Source organism: Pempheris klunzingeri, chromosome 21 (assembly GCF_042242105.1).
Source record: "Pempheris klunzingeri isolate RE-2024b chromosome 21, fPemKlu1.hap1, whole genome shotgun sequence".
Classification (NCBI taxonomy): Eukaryota; Metazoa; Chordata; class Actinopteri; order Acropomatiformes; family Pempheridae; genus Pempheris; species Pempheris klunzingeri.
In genome coordinates this window covers 18377110-18400296 of record NC_092032.1, presented here as the reverse complement: position 1 = coordinate 18400296, position 23187 = coordinate 18377110, and the positions used below count along the sequence as shown (strand labels likewise).

The 23187-nt window shown below is 39.7% G+C and overlaps 1 protein-coding gene across 1 annotated transcript; it reads left to right on the top strand.

Moving 5' to 3' along the window:
* The first annotated feature begins 1864 nt into the window (after positions 1-1864).
* cdh10a (cadherin 10, type 2a (T2-cadherin)) lies at positions 1865-22290 on the top strand. The gene is made up of 11 exons (XM_070852618.1): positions 1865-2074; positions 8182-8476; positions 10715-10834; positions 14436-14603; positions 14746-14927; positions 15563-15816; positions 16759-16895; positions 17029-17150; positions 18156-18264; positions 19092-19343; positions 21800-22290. Exons 1-11 carry the CDS (start codon positions 1865-1867, stop codon positions 22288-22290), a joined length of 2340 nt encoding a protein of 779 aa, XP_070708719.1.
* The last annotated feature ends 897 nt before the right edge of the window (positions 22291-23187 follow it).

The window sequence follows — 23187 nt, the reverse complement described above, 5'->3', positions numbered from 1 at the left end:
TATGGCTGTACTTTGACAAAAATAACATCGTGTGCTATTTTACGTTATCTGGTTCAACATGTTTGTTGAGGTTTGGGCCGGTTCTATCATGCTGCTGTAGCTGGAACCAACATATATTAAACAGCATCTCTGAGCTTTACTTTTTTAAGCACTGATACTTACGTTCCTCCAAAACCAACTTTGATCAACTCAGACAAAAAGTATTGTGAGTGTGGGTGTTTGATTTGAAAGTTATTGCTGATTAAACTGATTGAGTTAAGTTTAACTGTCTGAGTGACTAAGAACGAGCAGAGGGAGGAATGTTTTAAGTTGAGATCTCATTAGCTCAGTTATTTGATTTTCTGTTCAAAGGATTACATTCATTTATATTCCGTACTTCACTTTTACCAATGGAGCCACAATACTAATTTGTTCGTAGTGAATGCCTCCACTGACATGACACTCCTTGTTTGAGAGCGCTGAACAAAAGCAGAGGAACTGCTAAACTAGCATGTGCCTTTACACAGTGTTCCCTGAGGTGAGAGCTTGTCAGGACAACTCTGGTATTCTAACCTAATATGGGAACCCTACTAAACGAGCTCCATTAGAGAGAAAGGAGAAAGATTTATTAGGATTACCTTCCAAAGATCATAAATTATGCATGTATACCCAAATTACGTATCAGGACGAGCCGTGGTGTGGACACAGTATTAGCGAAGTATCGGAAGAAGACAACACAGCAGCAGGTAACTGGAAATAATTCTGAGGGTCTTGGCAATTTATCACATGTCTATAGAGATTTTCTCCTTTTCGAGTACATCATAATATCTTAAGTAAATAATCTATTGAGTTAATCACCCGTAGTGTTTGCATAGGCAATGTGACAGACTGAGTGTGAAACAGGACACTAGAATAAAAGCAGAGTTTCGGTAGAGCGTTTCACGGGGCTGCCTTTTGCTCATGTTAGGAGCATTCTGCTCCCAGAGACGCCGGTATTATGCTATTCAAACATACTCACCGGCTGTGAAGCACTGTTTGTGTATCCTCAGTAATGCAATTTATAATTAGCGAGGTGTCTTCATTACTCAAATACAGGGGGGAAAAAAGTCAAAAGAGACAAGATGGGGGGGGGGGGGGGGTTGTAGCTGCAGTGAATAAACTATTTGAATTTGAAATTCTCTGAGTTGCTAATGCACAATGATGACTGCAGTCTTTTGGTGATACATTTACATTGCATAGGCTTTTTTTTTTTATTTCTTTTGGTCATTAATCACTTTCTTAGAAGTTTGTGTAATGACTTCTATTGAAATAGCAGACATTATTATTAGATTTAGTTTTTCTGAAAATAAATAAATAAATATCTGAATAGGTTTTTAAATTGGGGTTGAATCATTTTTGGTTGTTAATTCATCATTTGTACTTTTAATTCCACAACCAGTAAATTTAGATATATTTTTGAGTTTACTCATTTTATCCCACCACTAAAATATGACTTGTAGTCCATACCTCACTCTCACAGTGCACGTAGGGGGAATTCCTATTTGCAGAATGCATAATTAGCCACTGCTCCGGTAAAGCGCTACTGGATAGAGACACAGCATACACAAATGAGTTTTTGTGTACATAAGCGCACCCTGTTGAACTCCACAAGTGGTCTCAGTGGTCTTCTACCCTGCAAGGATTTAACATCTACTAAAGTAGACACAGCAGCGTCATGAAAGTGGTTCTTGACTAAAGTTTCCTCTTTTCACAGGGATCCAAATGGCATCCAAGCGAGGAATACAATGTCTCCTCTGATGACACTGCCTTCCAGTGTTCATCCTATCAGAAGCTTATTACCATAATTGAGAAGTCATCCAGGACATTTCCCAGCTGATTGGATACCATGATCACCAATCAGGTTCTGCTCCTCCTGATGCTCTCTGTCCTGTGGCCCAGTACCGCCCTGCCTTTCACGCCTGGGAATATTGGGAATCTGTTTGGGATGCCAGAGAGTGATGGGAAGATTCTTCAGCGCTCCAAACGTGGATGGATGTGGAATCAATTCTTTCTGCTCGAGGAATACGCAGGAAATGACCATCAATATGTTGGCAAGGTAACGTGTCCAAACACATCGTCTGCAGACTAATTATAGAAGGTTTCGCTTGTTGAAGTGGAGTTTGATGTAATTGGCTCAAGACGAATGGGCTGTCAGAAATCTGGCTGTTACAGGCACAGTTAACTGGAGCTATCAGCTATCAGCAAGTGCACACATACTGCCCTCTCTGCCTCCAGCCTTCCACAGTTCTTTTGAACAGGGCTTTTTAATCACACTGTTTGTTCAGTGAAAAACATACAATTACATCCAAAATCAACATTTCAGTGATTTCTGGTTGGGCAGGTGCCATCAACGTCAAAAGAATGTGTAATTGTTAAGCAAAAATAACAACGTGTGGCAGTTTTAACAGTTAATGTGAAGTAATTTTTTGTCAGACTAGCCTCATAATCATTGCTTGGATCAGTCTATAACACCAAGTGTTCACAAGGTGTGAGCCAATTGAACAGAAACTTCCTGTTGGCAAGCACTGTTCGAAACCAGGGCAATGAAAGAAGTAGACTTTTCTTTATTCCAAACTGACCCACTGAGGAGGTACATGAGAGAAACGAAAAGGGACATAATAAAAAAAAAGAGTAGACAGCGACACCTATTGATCAGTAGATGAAATCAAACGGACACAGCTCACACTTATTAGGGCCAAACATCTATTTTTGTAGGAAGTCTACTTCACAAGGTATACGGGTTTGTCAAAGACTGTAATTCCCTGAGTGCGTTTAAAAACAGAAACACAGAGATAGTACATTGATAATCAATATCAGGTCATGACCCAGACAAGTCGGTCTCAAAACAGACAGGAGACTAAAACCAGTCTCAGATGTTGGAAACGTGGTTTGAGACCAAAGTCAAAAAGTAAAGCTCTTGCAACAGTTTTCACCTAGAAATCACAAAAAAGGGGGATAGTTTCAGGACAATGCTCCTCCTCCCCCACCCACCCAGATCAGAGAGGTTCTTGTCAGCTCACCCGTGCTAGCACTATAAAGACAGGTGTGATGGGGAACGCTACAGTTATCAACTCAAGGGAGGGAAATGAGGTGACTGTCGACAGCCAATTTTCTCAGAGGAAGCTGGCTTTCATCACACACCTCATTCTCCGGAGTAAACAAGTGTCTTGTGCAAGGTTGAGTAGGGGGATATGACAACTTCTTTTGCAGAAACCATCATCCTGATGTGGTGAAGAGAACGAAAAAGCAAAAATAAATGAAATAGGGAGAGAAGGAGGAGGAGGAAGAAAACATATCAATCAGGAAGGCCAATGAAATTCACCCTGTTGTGTTATGTGATGAGGCAGCAAAGCAAATGCTAACTATAAATGGGGCCATCCCTTGATATGTCACTGACTGGTGCGATGTGGCTTTCTTCTCAACTCTTTGATGCTTGCTGGCACCCAACTTCTGTGGCATGACAGCAATCGCATTCACCAGTTCCCTACTCTTCCTGTGTCCAATATCATTCACTATTAAACTGTCAGAAAAAACATGAGGCTGTAATAAATTACTGAGGGGGAGAAATGGGGCAGCCACATACTGCCACTCTGCTTTACAGGAGAAGCTGTGGTGATCCGTATCACCAGCACCATCAGTTTATCAGTGGAGTTTTAGATGGACAGACAGACTGTGGTGGCGACAGAGACTGATGTACAGAAAAGACATGAACAGGACAGATACTGTACTTAGCTAGGTGGACAACAAGTCATAGGATGGATGGGCAGACTGAAGACAAGCAGAGCTGCAGTGAACTGTTTCAGTCTGTTTTCAAGAAAAATGCAAAATATTCTCTGGTTTCAAATTTTCAATGTGCTGTTGTAGTTTATCATATATAATGCTAAACTGTATTTTATTATATTATATATATTAAAGCTTTACACTGTGAGGCAAAACATGACAATTTATATTATGAAAACATATTACTGTGGCCTCTGGGGAATTGGTGTGTCATTTTCTTCAAGCTGGCAAAATAGATACGATAGATATAAAGAAAAAAATATGTCTGGATAGAGCAATAAAAAAAGACAAATAGACAAGTAAATGGACAGACGCATAGACAGAGGTATAGACTAATATAAAGAGATACAATTACAGAAAGATAGAGAAATAGATTAGAGAAACAGAGAGGGAGAAGAAGAGATGGAAAGGCTGACCATGACCAAATGCAAAAAGCACTTTCATGGCCAGTACAAAGCCATCAAAGCCTTGTTGATCGTCCTTATAAAGATCATTTAATGGCCTATGCAGCGCCCTGTGGGAGACCTTGTTTATTTCACATTCAATCAAACCTCTCCAATCAACCCACACACACTCACTATCACTTGAGGTTGATTTCTTGATTACGGCAATCAAATCTGATGTAAAGAATGGTCACACTCTCTAATGGCTTGCTTCTTGGCTGAAAAGGAAGCACTACTGCAACTGCACCAAAGAATAAATGCAGCTTAGAGTATATTGCTTATCGAGGTGTTCAAAAGACAGTCTGCTTTGAAGCTTACTTCACTGAGTGGTGCTGACTGATACCTCACAGAATGATAAGAAAAAAAATAAACTGCTTTAGTGAAAGTAAGGTTTTGATCACTTATTCAGTATTGTCAACTGAAAAAAGCACAGTGCATTTTATGATTGTAAATACACTATGCAGCGGCTGTGCATTTATCAAGCGTAAAACCCTCAAATCTCATTTTCACTGACTTTCACGGGGCCATTAATGAGTGTGAGCACTCACTGTGTGCAGCTGTGGTGCCCTACTTCTTAAGCAGGGCTGTGAAGTGTGAACACTTGCAATGCTGAGCAATACAACCACAAACTTTGGATTCTGGAGCATTTGAGTGTCGTGTTTGAAGTGAACAAAATCCTATTAAATTCCTGGTACACTGTATTGTCTTGCGCCTTGTAAGGAAAATGTGCTGCCCCAAATTAGAATATTCAAGGTAGCTCACTTTGTTGTGTTAATATTTTGCCAATAAGTATCCTTGAGGTTTTGCAAGGCCTTGCTTAATACATCCCTGCATAAATTTTGCAGAACTTCTGTGAGGTTCGAAAAATACAAAGCATGCTAGAGATACTGTGAGCTATAACTTGAACCTGCATAACGCACATTATAGTACAGTGTTCCAATAGTAAAGAATTGTTGCCTATGTCTTAAGAGACAGAGGGAGAGAGAGAAGAAGAGTAATTATTCTGTATCCGTTCTGCACTCTATTTTGCTATCTCCTCTTTGCAGCACTGAGCAATGCTTACCAGAGACCTGACAAGAATTGCCAATGATTTTGCTGCTTTACTGACAATTCCTCAGTGTTTGTGCAAGGCGATTTAACTCATCAAGGCTCTCTTCTGTGCTTCTGTTGTAAGGCCTTGAAAAGGCTGTGTTTGTGCTGCAAGGCCTTGAAAGGAGAGCCACTAAATCCCTGCAAATATAGTGTGGTAGTGCTAACATTTGATTTTGTTAAGGCTGTTTGAAAACACTTTGTGCTGCACTTTGTCAAGAGTATCAATGCATTTTTCCTGCTGTGCTACACGAAATTGGTTTACACTACATTTTAAATGGAGAATTCACTGCACTTTGACATATTAAAAAGTCACCTCTGCAAAATGGCAATTAAAATCCATTCAGCTTAGTTTTTACACTTTAAGTCACAATGCTGTGTACATTAAATCTATTCCATTTGTATGGGACGTCCTTTGCAGAAGTTAAATCTTAAACCTCTATGTTGCTGGCACAGAGCCTCAATGATTTAGATGCACAGGAGAACTATTAGTCTTAGATGGCGTGCTACCTCAGAATAACTCAGCACAGCATTGCTTACTTCTGTAAAAACCTTTCCTTATTTGCTCTACCACTCGGAAAGAAATCTATATGCCCATGGGGAGAGGATCTGTTTAGCCATACGATTAGGAAACTGGCATAATGTAGGCATCCAATAATTAGTAAAAGTGCGTAAGGGCCTTGCATGCTCCCATGCCGATTAAGAGATATATGTAAAATGCATACCGCACAACTCTGCAAAGACTGTAAAACTCCTATTATCCTGTACACAGCTTGGCTGCAAAGGGTACGGGCTCCTATGACGGCTCGTTGTTTGTCATTTTGGCTTCTCAGGTGTCTTTTACAGGATTAACAACCAAGACTGGAAATATGGTAATGATCAGATGAAAACTTGTGGAGAACACAATCAAAAGATTTGGAAAAAGGGAATTCATGTGGTGGGAAATTGTAATAGCCTAATTATTACACTGGAAGCACAGAGGCGTGTTTGAACGGAAACATTTCTGAATATCAGCAATGAAATATGTTCTTATGTCACACTAGTTCAGCATTGGTTAGTCAGCATGTCCTAATGTCTCCTACAGCCAGTATTTCACTTCACAGATGATGAATGTCAAAGTAGAGAAAAGGTGGTTGTGCGACTACACAAGATTTTTAATGGGAGTAAATTCGCATACCACCCATTTAAAAACAGAAATTCATACAAGCACTCTCCTGCTCACCAAAATTAGCCTGTCATTCACAGTCAATAGCAGGAGCAGCTTTCACATCCATAACACATTATAAATCCTTGGTTCACTGGTCTACAGCTCAGGAGGGAATTTATATTCACAAACAATGAGTAGATTGGCCCAGAACACAAATATATGTGAAAATTCAAGCTGAGTGATAGTCCTCTCTAATAAACTTTGGGTAATGGAGTTCATCTGCATGGAAATATTTTCAAAACACAATGCCAAATACTGTGCATATTGTTCATTTGAACTTGACAGCATCTTGTTTTCACATGCGTCCTCATTTTTTAATTCTGCCTGAGAATAGCTAGCAGCCCGGCAATACATTTCTGATTTCCATTCAAAGTTGTACTGTTGACATCACTCTTCCAACTGCGGGAAAAAATAATTAGTTTCTTCACAGCATGCAGACATTAATATTAATAAGTTACTGACGTACATTCTGTGTCCCTAACTACATGTCATTTAAAATGTGAACCCATGAGATAGTGCTCTAAATATATCTGCTGACAGATCCAGTACAGTAATGAGCCTGAATCAAGTGTCTGTCACAGTACGCCACCATTACTCCTCCATGACACTTAGAGCCGCTTCAAGGTGATGGATAGGTCAGAGGTGACTAATTTTAGCAATTGTTGCTGTAGGTCAGGTTTTCATCATTTTTCAAAGGCACAATTTGGAAGAAAAATCTAAGACTAATTTGATCTGAACTAATGGAGTATGTCACACTTTGACAATGTGGGTGCCAAGGCCATGTTCTGTTCTGAAACAGATGGATATTCTCACTGGGTTTACACCATTATTTCTGTGTCACAAAGTTTTTATAAATGTAGACTATGGTGCAAATGTAGTTGAGCAAAAGACTATGTCTAATATATTCATTCCCAAGGAGCTCATATGGCATGTACTGTTTATCTGCTCCGTGTTCAGCAAATGAAGCCGAGGATGTAAAATACAAACTTACTTCTTGAGTGTCTATTAGGGCTTGTGTGTGTAAGTTTGATACTTGAATGCTTTAAATAGCTTGAGTAAAATGCTTTTTCAATTCCCAAGATCATAAATTTGACCTGGAAGATACAACATCATCGATTGGGGGAGAGTAGTAATGTAAGAGGGAAAAATATTGCAAAACAAAGGCTCAACTGGCCAACCTAAGAGGCAGATGAGGACAGTAGGGGGTCGACAATTCACAAACATTGCCTGGTGCCGAAGCCTGTAATAGATTTAAATTAATAAATAAATAAAAGAAAGAGAGAGAACTGGCAACCAGGGCATGAAGCTAAACTTGGAGATACGAGAAGGAAGCACATTTTTCTCACGAATGCCTACAGACAAAAGGCCCTTGGGAATACTCCTAAATTGGGAGACCCAGGGCTGGACAGATTTTTTTTTATTCTATTTTATTTCATGAATGTATGTTCAATTTTTCATCCACAGCCACAAAATAGTTCTTAGCATTGCAAAACAAACTTGATGTTAGCAACAAGGATTTGTGGTGGACTGAAGAGATGTTCAAGGCCAATGATTCGGACCTGTACATATTCTGCCAGTGGTTACACAAAATGTTCATCGTCTCTACTTTGACTTATATGAATAAAGCGTGTCTCTAATTTTCAGCTGCACTCCAACATGGACAAAGGTGATGGCAATGTGAAGTACGTTCTGAACGGAGATGGGGCAGGCACCCTTTTCCTGATAGATGAGAAGTCCGGGGATATTCATGCCACCAAGAGGCTGGACAGGGAAGAGAAAGCTATGTACACACTCCATGCAAAGGTGCTGGATCGGAACACCAACGCCGAGCTGGAGCCTGACACTGAGTTCAATATAAAGATTCACGACATCAACGACAATGAGCCGAGGTTTGCGAAGGAAATCTACTTTGCCAGTGTCCCTGAAATGTCTGAAGTTGGTAAGTTATGATTTGTTGTATTTTCAAGTTGAATGAATTAGTCAATTAATCAACTGGTCAACCGACACGAATGAATCGGCTACTAGTTTGATAAGTGGTTAACTTTTTTCAAGGAGAAATGTCCAACATTTACTGGTTCAAAATTCTCAACTACAAAATATGCTGCTTTTCTCTGCTTTATATCATTGTAAACTCTTTTCAGGGCAATTAGTTGAACAAAATTTACAATCTGAAGATGTCACCTTGGACTATGACACATCATATTGGATCAGCGCAAAATTTTAGAAGTTAAACAATCATTGGTTGCAGCCATACTACTTTTTCTTTCATTCATTAGTTGAGTATCAAAACTTTATTTATCTTTTTAAAAAATTATGGAATTATATAGTTAGTAGAATTTAACTACTTAAAAACGACTTGTGGGTAATGTAGAAAAACCATAACGTTGTTCATATCTCAGCTAAACTGGCATGTTGTGATGCTGGATTCAGTTCTTCAAAGTATTTATTCATTTTTTTTCATTTTGTTATTATTTATTTGGTCAGGCTCATTGGGCATTCATAAGAAGTGATGCCATTTGCCATTTTTTAATAGGCAGTAGAAATATTGAAAGTTTAGATTGTCACAGTCTTTCCAATTAAGGATTTGCTCCATTGCACTCCACTTCATTCCATTCAAGTAATATAAATAAACCAATTGGCACGAATATAAACAAAGCTTATGAAAATAATGTATGCAACTTGAAATCAATCCTCAATTATGCAACCACAAATTAATACACGGGAGCAATCAAGGGTAAATCAAAACCCAATTGCCTATTGGTGACAAATAACAATGGCCTATTTGGAATTCATAATGCACTATGCTTAGATTTCTCAGCTGCATGGATACTGGCAAAAGGTGGGTCAGGGTCACCACTACTTGTCTCCAGACTAATAAACTGCCTTATATGTTCAGACTCAACACACTGGTTAATCAAGCCAGCCAGCCATGAAAAATCAGCAGCTCCCTTTTATGCTATCAGTGCCGGGACTAAGTGGGACAGATGTTCAAGGGTTCATTAGTATGCACGGAGCCAGTCAGACCCAAACAGGACACGGCAGAGGTCTCCTGAATGCCAAGGACAGTATTTGTAATGGGGTGTTATTGAAACGCTTGGGTGGATTATGCAGGACTTAATATGGAAGTGACTCAATGACAGAATATCTGAAAGGAACTGAGCAAAGCCAATGCTTAAATATTTATTCATTTTACTATTTTAATTTACTTCATCGCTTGATTGTAGAGGCTTGTGTGCAATATGTGTTCCGGGTCCCTGTAGTTGGATTTTTAATGATATTTGAAAATGGAAAACAATATCACCTGACAGTTTCAGTTCAGGTTGCTGCGTCTAACTCCAGCTGCAAATACAAAAGGCGGTGTCCATTAGCACATGCATACAAATGTCGGACAGTGTCGATGTGCACAGTAATTCCAGCTCCTCGGTAGAAGCTTGTCATTTGTATTTACCTAATGGTGTCATACTTCTGGCTCTGGCAACAGAGGTAAGGAAACAATATGAATCAGTAATATGACCTTGCTAAACTAAAGGTAGAACTGGTTGCATTGAATTGATACATGCTAAATTAGTCTGCAAAGACAAATACATTTCCAACTTTAACTTGAGATGTAATATTTGCACATCTAACAAAAAACACAAAAAGCAAAGAACTTTGCAAATGTTGAAGTCGTATGAGCAGACAACATATTTAGTACTTATATGCATAATATGGTTTGTTCATATCAAACGTAAAAGCCAGTAAAGGTTTAATTTATCAGACCTATCACAGCCCCTAATAGTCACTGTCTTGATGATGTAGAACCTGATATTTAAGAGAACCATGTAAAAGGATACCTGTGGTTTAATCAAAGCAATAATGAGGTGCCAGACGACATCCAGCGGTACTCTGCAAGCCTATCAGGGAAGATAAATATAACCAATGCTTTGGTCCTGATTGATTTCACTAAGACATCACTGCCTTTTTGTAGCCTCCAATTTCATTTTTGCCTGTTGTTTGACATGAAAATTACAGATTTGCCAGTATGACTCATTGCATCGCTGAATAGTGCTGTTAGGTTTATCGTAAATTCTCAACACAGAAAGTAAATACAAATATATCTAGTCAGTTACTTGATCGTGTCTTGTGTAGTATCATACGGCTGTGACATTAAACTTGACTTTGCATCCTCTTTTTGCAGGAACGTCTGTTGTCACTGTAACTGCTACTGATGCTGATGATCAAACGTATGGGAACAGTGCCAAGCTTGTATATAGCATTCTACAGGGACAACCATATTTCTCTGTGGATTCTGAAAATGGTAAGCAAAACCCTGCAGGATCTCTTGATGCAGCAACTAATGTTATGCAAGGCTGTAATGCTGATCTGCAGACTGCTTGGTTAAGTGTTGTGTGTTCTGTAGAATAAGTGAATGAGACTCAAACAAGCACAAAGAGGATTTATCGGCCCGTCAGTGCTGCTTATCTTATAAACTGTAAGATATCTTAGAAAACGTAAGAGTTCACTTCACTTAAACTATAATATGCATAAGGAAGACATTCCTTTCAGCATCTTACAGACTACCACCCAGTTTCAAGCTAAGAAGGGGTTGCACCAGTCAAACAGGGATTTTTTTAGCAAGTAAAGAGTTGTTTGTTTGTTGCTATCTAACATATATAGCAGCGTCTAATCAGAGAGCATTCGGTATCCTAAAGAAGAAAGTCAAATGCAGAATCACGTTTCAGCAATAACATTTTCAACTGACATGTTAACAGTCTGTTAACACTGGTGATTTGCTCTTAAAGGTAATAAACAGGATCTGTATATGGATACATTTACGTTTTTTATTGTATATCATAGCATTATGTCACCAAATGGGTATTTACTGGTCAACTCTGTTTTTTTTACATTTGTATAACATTTTATTGAATTAGTAGCATAATCACATTTGTCATAACTGTTTGAGGTATGTTAGTGGTGCAAGTAGAAGACTGCAATTAACACCATAGTGTAAAAAGTTGGATCGCTCCTCTTGTCAAAATAGCATTAAGACATTAGAGTTGTGTGTCCAAAAGCCTTGTAGTTACTGTGATGAATTATGTGGCAATGTGGCAATAAAGCTTGTAGTTTGTGATATTTAGGGCTGAAAACTTGAAGACAAGCGTCAGGAAAAGAAAAAGCTTGACAGATAAGATCACGATATAACGTCTTGTGAAGGCAAGAAATCACTGCTTGAGGTTCGTAACAGCACCACCAACAGAAAGAAGCTTTAGACATGACAAAAGACAAACACATCCTTGATTTCAAAAGGAATTCAAGTTAGAAGTAGAAATGCCACTAAAGAAAAGGCAGTAGAGGACATTTTTCCAGCCAGAGGTGGGACCTTAGTCATCACTGGTGTTGGATGTAATTTGAGAGGTCTCACCCGCAGATGGAGGTATGGGAAGACTTGTCATCATGCTCTGAAGAGAATGGACATTGTCAGACCCCCAACCAGTCAACCATGGTGTCAGACAGCTAACCTGCAAGTAATTCAGCCAGTGTTTCTCTAATTCAGTCACCCAGCCATCCAGTCAGATGCCTCCGTGGGTCAGTAGGCTTATACAAGCACCTCCAAAAACCTCTCTCCCTCTGACCCATCAGCTGTTCCTCAGTCTCTCAGACGTCCTGTGAATCAAGAAGCTACAAGGAGCAGAAGCCACTTGGCGACACATTCAACACAATTGAAACAATTGAGGCTAATAAATTGCAATTAGTGTAGTCAAATGTTAAACATATTACAGTTTATTCAAAATATACTGTTCAAACATCTTAACATGTGAGGTTGAATGCAACGTTTTTTTTATTCTACTCAGTGTTAACTGCAGATTCATTTTGTACCTTTTGTATGATTTTGATCTTTATGCAAAATGGTGTTTAATATGTGTGATTGAATTGTTGTCTGCTCTGCATCCCTGCCACATACAGGCTCGTCTTTTCTCTCAAAGGGAACTCTCCATAACATGGCCATATTGTAAAGACACATGATCCAACCAATGTACAACTGCTAATAATAGGTGTCATCTTTACATCTGCGCTTTTTGAAGTAAATCGGTGCATTAGATATATAAGGTTAGTTAAAAGAGTTGGTGATGATTTGGTGATGATGAGGAATTAATTTTTCCCACATCTAATTTATTCTATTCAATTTCTTATTTTCTGTTTAAAGTCATAAAAAGGCCTTGATATCACCAAAAAACAATACTTCAATCAATAATTTCAAAAACATTTTCCACCAATTACTCTTGCACGCACTTAAACTATCTATTCCATCAAGCAGGATCAGCATGGCTTCTCCTCCAAACACTCATTCAGAGCTCAGAGGCATTTCTGGTCTTATTTTGTTGCACTCCTCAGCATCACTAACCAGGTGCAGAATAGGTGTCATCAGCCGCTGCCTGAGATGGTGCCCTGAGTCTCCCTTGAGCATCTCACGAGGTGTTGCCTGGATCCTGATGGCAGCTGAACATAGTTATTGACATTGCCTCATAATGAATGCTTTTATAACCTCTCTGCTTGACAATTGCAATGTTCTCTTGTTTGTTCTACCTAAAAATACTGTTGGCCGCCTACAACTTGTGCAGAATGCAGCAGACTGAGTACTGATGAAGACCAGCCAGTGAGCACATGTAATACCTATTTTAAAGTCTCTGCATTGGTTACCTGTCAGCTTTAGAATTGATTTTAAGATTTTCTTATTAGTTTTTACTGAATGGTCTGGCACCGGCCTATCCCTCAGACATGCTTCTTAAATATGTACGTAGCTGGTCCCTCAGATCCTCTGCAGCTGGCCTCCTAGTCATCACAAGGATTTCAAAAATACACAGGGAGTCAGCTTTTAGCCATTGTGGCCCTAGTCTCAGGAACAGTCTGCCAGAGGATCTGAGAGACTCTACGCCTGGGGACATTTATGAAAAAAAAAGGTATCCATTTACTGCTGTGTATTCTTGTTTTTAGTTGCGTTGAGTTCAGCTCGCAAATCATTAAAGGGCAAAAATCCAAATCATTTTGAAAATCAAGTGGGTGTAGCTTGTCAGATATTACACTGGTGGTGAAGATGTTCACCTTTATCACGTACATCCTGTAGTTCATCCAAATGGGACAAATGGGACTGTTACTACATGTAAATATTTAGTAAGGACTAGTTTGTGTGGTGCAATCCCCCTTCAAAGTTATTCAGAAATTTCAACTTACGCAAAACTCCTGCAACCAGTTCCTGCACCTCTATTGGTTTTTCATGGAGACTACAGGCTTGTAGTTACAACATGTTTTCTGCCCTTTTTCTTTGTACTTTGTAATGAATGTTTTACTTTGCGACACATGCAAGCTTTAAAGGCAAAACCTTTTAAAGCAATAATTTACATTATTTATTTGCAGCAGATCTAAAAGTACATTCAGGTAATACCTGACATTTTGGGAAGTGTGCTCATTTGCTGTCTCAACAAGAGGTAGATAAGATGATCAATGTCAGTTTCATCTCTGGGCACTCAGCACAAAGTAGCTCTGTGGCATTGGTAGCTGGAAGCAGAGGGCAAAAGATCGTCTAGCTCTGACAAAGGACCATTCCAACAAGTGCAAACTCTCTTCTGTGCATGTTGGATGTGTTTATACAATATGGGTCCATTCACATGAGAGGGGTCCTGTCGACATCTTGCAGGTGGTACAAAGATGCAGCACTTCTGACACTAGAAAATTGTTGGCAGGACAGAAATTACATTCCCCTTCAAAACATAATTGGCAAACCAAATTAGTAGTATATAAATGAAATTTTATTTCTCGTAGAAGATGGAATTGATCTTAATCTTATCTTGTTTTCAGTAAGACAGCAAATCAATTTCCCAAGATGAAGATTTCTTTTAAATTTTTTTTTTTTTTCCTCCAAGGCACCATCAAGACAGCCCTACCTGGCATGGACAGAGAAGTCAAGGAGAACTACCAGGTTGTGATCCAGGCTAAAGACATGGCTGGACAGATGGGTGGGCTTTCAGGAACCACTACAGTCAGCATCAGCCTCTCCGATGTGAACGATAGTCCACCACGATTTGCTAACCGTAAGAAGCCATTTCTCCCTCTGCAGTATTGATTTGTAATAGACTTTTAAACATGATTGAGCTTTTGCCACAAATCACTTACAAATACTCAGGACACAAACACACACTGTAATGAATTTATTTCATTCACTGTCACGTACAGATTCCTTTCGTTTGACTGCTGTGGAGTCTACAGAGGTTGGAGGTGCCATTGGCCGTATTAAGGCTGATGATCCCGACGTTGGGCGTAATGCAGAGATGGAGTACAGTATTGTCGGTGGTCATGACATGTTCAACATTATTACTGACCAAACCACACAGGAGGGAGTCATCATAATCAAAAGGGTAACTTAGATTTTGTTCATCTCCTTTTCTTTGCAATATCCTCGACTGATTTGTGCTCTGTAGTGTGCAACCAGCATCAAACTCTGTTTGTTAGCTGTCATGTAACTGAACTATTACTTGATTGATAATGGCTATGCAATCAGACAACACTTCATGTGGCAAGTGACATACAGCTGCAATGAACTGTTTTATTTTTTTTTTTTGAGGTTTTTTTTTTATCCTTGAGGGCTTCCTCTTCACTGCTCAATTTTTAGTGCATGTTTAAATTTAAACTTGTCTTTTTATCTTGTTAGTGGAAAGACATAATAGTAAGAGTTTCAGCTTCGAAGAAGCCACTTGACAACCTTTCTTCATGTAAGAAAGACATATGAAAGAATTCATTTTTGAACTGTAGTGTAAAATCAGATACCCTAAGCCTGTGAAATGAATAATATGAAGCAGAAACTCTTTTTAGTTTCCCCCTAAGGTCTCCTAGATCAAAATTCCTCCCTTGGATTTGTAACTTAGTATTTAGAGTATGAATAAGATAAAGGCAGACAAATGAAATGCAATGAATTGCCTATCAAAGTCCTCGAGGGGGCTGTTTTTTTCTGGAAAAGTCTATAGCTTGACATCTGATGCTCTTTTATCTCCAGGCACTGGATTACGAAAATAAGAGGGACTATGAGTTCAGAGTGGAGGTGAAAAACACATACTTAGACGCAAGGTTCATCCACGGTTTGCAATTCAAAGACTATGCCACAGTCAAGGTGACAGTAGAGGATGTGGATGAGCCTCCTGTTTTCACCAGGAACCCCTACATCATCGAGGTGCATGAGGACACAGCCGCTGGCAGCTTCGTTGGCGTCGTGTCGGCCAGGGACCCTGATGCTGACAACAAGCCAGTCAAGTATGTTTGGACCTTAAACAGTGCCAGACTGCTAGAGCCAACCGCCAAACCCCATCCCTACCTTTTTGAAACAAATTCATCCAACTGGGAATCAAATACTCCCATTTAGACATAGAAATTAATGAACAACGTGTTAAGCAAAGATTTCCTCACCAAACAAGGGGGTGTAATGCTTTATCATGGTAATTTGATTGTTTCAAAACGCATTGTTCCAAATTTAATTATACTAGTATATAATCAATAAGAAAAGAAGCAACACATGGTAGAAATCCAAAATCTCCTCTCATCAGTTTCTTAGAGGGAGAATGAAAATGTGCCTTCTTGACTAAATCTAATCCATTAGCCTTGCCATGTGTCAGTGTGGTGGGGGGAGAAAAGGATATTATTCATTTCTCCCCCCTGGTCATTTCCCAGTGGAAGGTGGCGGCAGTCCTGTGAAGTGAATACAGGCGCTGTTTATTTCCCAGAATTATGGAAGCCCTCTGTGGCACCGCACAAAGTCAAAGTGAAAGAGGCTAATTTACTGTATAGATTCACACAGCTTAGTGCCGCCATTCCACACATATGGCGCCTGCCCGTCTCTGACACAGAGATATGCCACTTTCGGCACATGCCACATGGCGTATTGTGTTGCATATTCAAATTTCAGTGCAATATGAAAGTTGACAATGACAAATGAGGAGCAGGAGGAAAGATATATCATCTTTCGTCAATGCAGAAAGAGAGGAATATATTTATTTTGAGAAACGAGGGATGTAATGTGGAAAACACATTTTTTAAGAAGTAAAGAAATACTTCAGTGTACTCGCCTGGTGAAGAAAGATCAATGTGAGCAGAAAGGATCATAAGTGCACTTCATTTTATAAGCAATTTGCCAGATATGCAAATGTAGTAGAGACTGACAGGTATTGAAAATAACCTGTTTGCGTGTTGTTAATGCAGATACTCCATCGATCGGCATACAGATCTAGAGAGGCTGTTCAACATTGATTCTGTGAATGGAACCATCACAACACTGAAAGCACTGGACAGAGAAATGTCCAAATGGCACAACATCTCAGTGGTGGCCACTGAAATAAGTAAGTTTCAACATTTAAAGTACTTCTGTATTTTATGTTACAGCCCATAACCTATGACACTTATTGACCTCTGTCGTGGTCATTTTGTATTTTCAATACTTCAAAATATCTTTTTTAAACCTTTGTATTTCAGATAACCCACGTCAGACGACTCGAGTGCCTGTGTTCATCAAGGTGTTAGACGTCAATGACAACGCCCCTGAGTTTGCAATGTCTTATGACACATTTGTCTGTGAGAATGTCAAAGCAGGACAGGTACTTACAAGTCATGATCTTCTATGAAATATTGAAATAAGAAATGATGTTGGCTATTGTTACCATTTTTGTATCGTTTCAGATTTCTTTAGATTCATTTTCTTGAGCAGTGTCCCGCTAACTTAGCCCGTGACATAATGATGTCAAATTATCAACCATATCTAACTGCTTTTATGAACAGGCTGCTATGTACTCTAGTTAAGCTGGTCATATTTCTGTACATACAGTAGCGATTCATTTTGCAGTGACGATGTATCTGCAAAGTGATGTTGCATGAATCAATTCAAAGTTAAAAGCATACACAGTGAGCAAACTCAGTAAGGCAGCTGACTCTTTCATGAGTCAGATTACAGTCCAAAGGGGATCCGTCACAATAGCATCTTTTAAGAGGAAATTGTGTGCCGGAGGAATATATATGAGTGCCTATATATTAGGTCTAATTAAATTAGCCTGGAAGCGGTTGATACATGTGGTTATTGCAGGACTACAGTGTTAAAATAACCATTTCCTATGTCAGGAAACATTTTGCAGTGTTATTGGGCAAAGAGCCAAACAGAAGCTGGCAGCGAACAACAAGGACAGTTTAGCTAAAAGACGAGGAGTCATCTACCAGCCACCTCCTGACATTTACAGGGGAATTGTCAGCACACACAGTGCTCACTACATGTGCACAGTGCATACTGACAGATATGTGTTGGAGGACAGTGATTCATGCTACAGTCATATGTGTTTATGGTTTTGAGAGACAACAAATCCCAAACCCTCCTCTCTAACTGCAGATTAGTTTATGTGTCTTATTCTCAGTGAATGTTTACTTTGTTTACAACAGAGAGTTTTCAAGGTGCAGTCTTTAATGCAACTATGCATTCAAATACATACATTTTGAATGTAACAAACAGATAGAAGAGAGGAATCTGCTTTGCTTTGTGTCACGTGTTTCAGAATAAACACTTGAGAATAACAAGTCTTTATGCATTTGCTCATGCTTTGTTCTGTTCTTCGCAGCTGATCCAGACAATAAGTGCTGTTGACACAGACGAGCCCCTTGTTGGACACAAGTTTGTCTTTAGCATAAGTGCCACCAACCCGAACTTCACTATTGTCGACAGGGAAGGTAGGATGTGCATCTTTGCATTTTTTTTTTTTTTGGAGCAATACAAAAACAAAAATTGTAATTCAATTGTGAAATTGTGACTTTCATTGTGAAAGTCAGCCATCAGGCAGCCGTCCCACATCCATCCCGTACTGTGTCAGACAGATTTTGATTTCTCTCTTGTACAATAAAGAAAAAACAAAACAAAACTTGTTGAGAGAGAAACGCAGTGGTACTTCAGCAAGCTTGCAGTACCAAGCTGAACAGCTTCAAATGCTGGATGTGTGTATTGTCTTTCTATCTAGTATAACTGCTTCACTTTGCCTAGGCCTAGTTTAACATTGACTCAGAGTAAATATTCGGCACAGCTCTTCAACTTCTGGATATGTATTGCAGTGTACAATGAAAAGACTACAGCAGAGACTTGAAATGGAGACTGGAAGTTCCACTCCGAGTTGAATTGTAACACCCAAACTTTGGACTTTAATTAGTTTTGCAAAAAAGTCTGGCCATGCGTGACCACCTTGCTTTGCTGAAGACTACAACATGATCAGTAATTAAGCTGTGTTTGAGTTTGTTTTTGACAAATATAGTTTTTTTTTTTTCTATTTTCTTTTTTATTTGAGCAAACAACAAGGTTGGTATTATTATAATTAGCGTTCAGCCTACTATTTAGACACCTTTAGCCAAGATGCCAGTGATTCTAAACGGCCATGCAAAGTTATTTTGAGCTGTCACAGGACACAGAGAGAAGGAAATAAAGATTGCAATTCCTTCCTCTAAGATTATTTAGCTAAGTGAAACATCTTCTCACTGACAAGCTTTTGCCCATTTGCATCTTTCCACAGATAACACTGCCAATATCCTGACACGGAGGGGAGGTTTCAGCCGCCGTGAGATGAGCATGTACTTCCTGCCTGTAGTGATCTCAGACAATGACTACCCCATTCAGAGCAGCACCAGCACGCTGATCGTACGCGTGTGTGCTTGTGACAGCCGTGGAAACATGCAGACATGTAACCCTGAGGTCCTGCCCTTCTCAGATGGTCTCACAACTGGAGCTCTGGTGGCCATACTGCTCTGTGTCATTATTCTCCTCAGTAAGTCCCCTTGTGTATGAGCATGTGTACGTGTGTGTGTTCGACCATGTATATTTGAACCCTCTTGTCATTCTGGCAATGCTTGTTTCTTTGTTCAGCAATGGTTGCCATTGCCGCTTGAAGTGACGACTTGGTCCGTCTATTCAAGCCCAGTTAGGTTTATTTTTCCATTTTTGTATATCTAACAATCAAACATCACAACTGGCCTCACATGTTTTTGATCTCTACATAATACTCTTTCTACTTAGACCTTCAAAGTATCATTTGCTGTGGCCCAGAGTGAGGTTCCTCGTTCAAATACGTGCTGCTAAATGCCTACATGGATGGGTGTAGGGGGAAAAGAATGAAAAAAAAAAAAAAAAACCTGACAAATGTCTCTGCTATAACAAGGTCTACAATTAGAAAAAGGACATCAAGTGAAACGCTTGCAGTTCCAAATCACTGCATTGATTAAATGTTACTGAAAATGTGCACTTCTGCCGCAAGTCACCACTCCGGCTGGCAGAAGCTTCACATCTTAATGTGTTAAAACCATTATTGTGACATAAAATACTCACAATTAGTGATACAAAAATATGTTGCCCTTAAACAGATCTTATTGTGTTAAACATAATGCACTGAAATGATTCCGTTTCCGTACAATCATTTGTATGACCACAATAGGTCGCTCATCCAGGAAACATTAAAGTTTGCTGTTTGTATGTTAAGGACACAGCTGAAATTATAAAAAAACGCCTGTTGCAAAGTGCTACAGGACGTTTTGGAAGTTTTTCACATGAGTGCCACCACTGGTAATTGAAGCAGGTCCAATCATAGACATGCTACTTTGCTCATTCAATTATATGCAGTTCTCTCATAGAAAACAGTAATGTCGTTCTCAACTCCATTCATTAGCAAATAAATTCGTTTAACAAAAAAGAGCTGCACATTTCTCTGGCAAAGTAGGTTGCATGTTACTTACTGACATCCAAAAGCACCACTTCAGCTGTCCTCTCCATCTAATGCAGCATGTAACAGCAAACGGGACACAACAGCAACAGTGCCTATCATTTTACCCACGAAATAGCAGAAATGTGTAGTGCTTATGGTCAAGGGCATATCAATAAATAATGGGTTTCAACTGCCACTGAAGTTTCCCTTGCATGGTTAAGGATAGTGAGGAGCATTTTTGACTCACTAGACATGGTGAATGTGGAGTGAGGGCAATGTGACTGAAAGATTGAGCAAATCTGTTCTCATGAATACATGCAAGAATATTATGGCACTTCAAAATGTGCTCATTTTGTTTTGTTGTGTCTCAAATTATGGAGGGCAGGAAGATGCACTAAATTGTGAAATGTATGTATGAAATTACCTACATTTGGATAAGAGATTTTGGTCATATCACAGAGCCATAATGCACATGTATGTGCACTGCCCTGTTTAAGAGCCTCCAACCTTTTCCATGTGCTAAATCTCTCATGTTTTGGGGATTGGTGTGCTATTTGATCTGCACCCTGACTAGACCGGTGATAGAAGCAAATTAGTATTGACCATCATTTCTTCCATCTGCTTGTGTTAACTCCAAAATTTAAAGTCTGTTTCTGGTGGTGGGCAGATTTTCTCCCACATATTGAGTGTACTGAAGGTTAAACTCCATGCTCTCCTCTTGAGCAAAATATCATGACATCTGCTCATTATCTGACGCTTTTCGCGCTTGAACCCCCTTGACAGACTGTCTCATTCACCTCTGCTTGACTCCGACAGGCAGGCGCTGAGCAGGAACGTCTCTCCCTATCTGGTCCTCTTCTTTGCAGCCCTCTGTGCTGTCTAAAAACGTGCCACTGGTCAGTCACAAATGTTCGTAAAGAACCTTATTAAAAGCCACCCACATCCCCATCCAACCCATGTTGAAGGCACTGTAATTAACACTCAGGTGGGAGGCAGGTAGAGAACTACAGTACCTGCTGATAGGACAAAAAGGGAAAGGAAGGAGCAGGAAGGAAAGGAGCATGGGTGAAGCAGTGTTTGTGCTTTTCTTAAATGAAAGATTGCTTCCTCTTTTTCTAAAGATTTATGGGTTTATTTAAAACTTCCTACCACTCAGGTGCCACTCTACCGAAACATGCTCACTTTGCTATCTCTGATTGTCTTTTACGGCTGAAAAAGGATGAAGGAGATGAGAGATGAGGCTGTGTGCTGGAAAGAAAAAAAACAAAAAAGATCCTCCAACCCACTGTGCGTTTTATACAGTGAATGTGCCGTTCAAGGGAAAAAGGAAGAAAAAGCTTTTTCATAAAATCTTTAATAATAGGAGGTGAATGCCTGAGGCAGTGTTAGGGATTTATCACTGGTAGCAAATGTGTCTCCCCTCTGCGCTTTTGCTCCCCTGTGCTCTTTAATGCATGACACATGTTAGGAGGCACACATCTTATGCTGAGCTTTCTGTCTCTGTATTTCCCACTGTTTTTGTGTAGTGATCGTGGTGCTGTTTGCTGCCCTGAGGAGACAGAGGAAGAAGGAGCCTCTGATCATCTCCAAAGAGGATGTCAGAGACAACGTCGTCAGCTACAACGATGAAGGGGGTGGAGAGGAGGACACTCAGGCCTTTGATATTGGCACACTGCGCAACCCAGAGGTGATGGATGCTAACAAGCTACGCAGGGACATCATACCTGAAATGCTGTTTCCCTTTCGGAGGACATCACCTATAAAGGATAACACGGATGTCAGAGACTTCATTAATGGGAGGCTTCAAGAGAACGATTCAGATCCCACAGCGCCCCCCTATGACTCCCTGGCCACGTATGCTTATGAGGGCAGTGGGTCGCTGGCAGAATCCCTCAGTTCCCTGGAGTCTGCTGCCACTGAGGGGGACCATGACTACGATTACCTCAGCAACTGGGGACCACAGTTCAAAAAGTTGGCAGAGATGTACATAGGGAAGAGCCCCGATAGAGAGACCTAGACAGAGCCACGGCTCTCTTTTGTTCCAGCCCATTTTTTCTGTCTGTTTATCCAGCTAGCTAGCCAGACAGCTATTTGTCTAGTTAGTTAGCTAGCCAGCTAGTTGACTGTCTGTCTACCTATCTATCAAGCTATCTATCTGTTTATCCGTCTAGTTTGCTAGCTAGCTCGCTGGTTAACTAGTAGTCCGTCTGATTCTCATAAATGTGCGTGCTAGCACACACGCACAAACCGAAAGTCCTGCAGTCCACCTGTGGATGCTGAAATGACAATTAAGACTTGAACGGAGTTGAGTTTCTCTCATTAATGGAGACAAAGTATAATTCTCAAAGTTTTACTGTTTTTGGTCATAATCAGTAAAGATGCCTTTGAATTTTAGGATTTTTTGTGAACAATGGTGTGGACAATGTGTTTTGTAATTGACCTGAGAGATAGTAGTATTGTATACTATCGATGTTTAATGGCACTGGACTGGGTTTGGGTGGGGTTGGGAAGGAGTCAAGTGGTTTTTCCAGCCACCTCCATTAAATACTGTACATGTACAAAGTGTTTTTAATGATGGACATCCTATATACTATTTGCTATCTTTGTTTGACAAGCAATGTTCATGTGAGTGGTTGGTGCAGTTTATTTGTCAAACTGTGAATTCATTTTCATCATATAGATGTAATATGTAATGGAAAGTGTATGTTGTAGGAAAACTGTCATACACTGAATTCATGCTGTTTGAATGCTGACTCATATTGTTTTATATTTATATTTTTATACTTATTTTCTTAATAAAATGATGTAAAGAAGAAGCAGCTATATTTCCAGTCCATTGCCTGCATGTGTGGTTGCTGTGGGGGTGATGCTGTAATGCCGAACACACTGATACTTTCCTCAAGGCAAGCAAGCA

Bases quoted from the DNA above. Each gene is read 5' to 3' on its own strand.
- cdh10a (XM_070852618.1), top strand. From the start codon at position 1,865: ATGATCACCAATCAGGTTCTGCTCCTCCTGATGCTCTCTGTCCTGTGG. The intron at 15,817-16,758 runs GTATGTTTGGAC...TTGTTAATGCAG, and splicing joins GCTGACAACAAGCCAGTCAA to ATACTCCATCGATCGGCATA. The intron at 17,151-18,155 runs GTACTTACAAGT...TGTTCTTCGCAG, and splicing joins AGAATGTCAAAGCAGGACAG to CTGATCCAGACAATAAGTGC.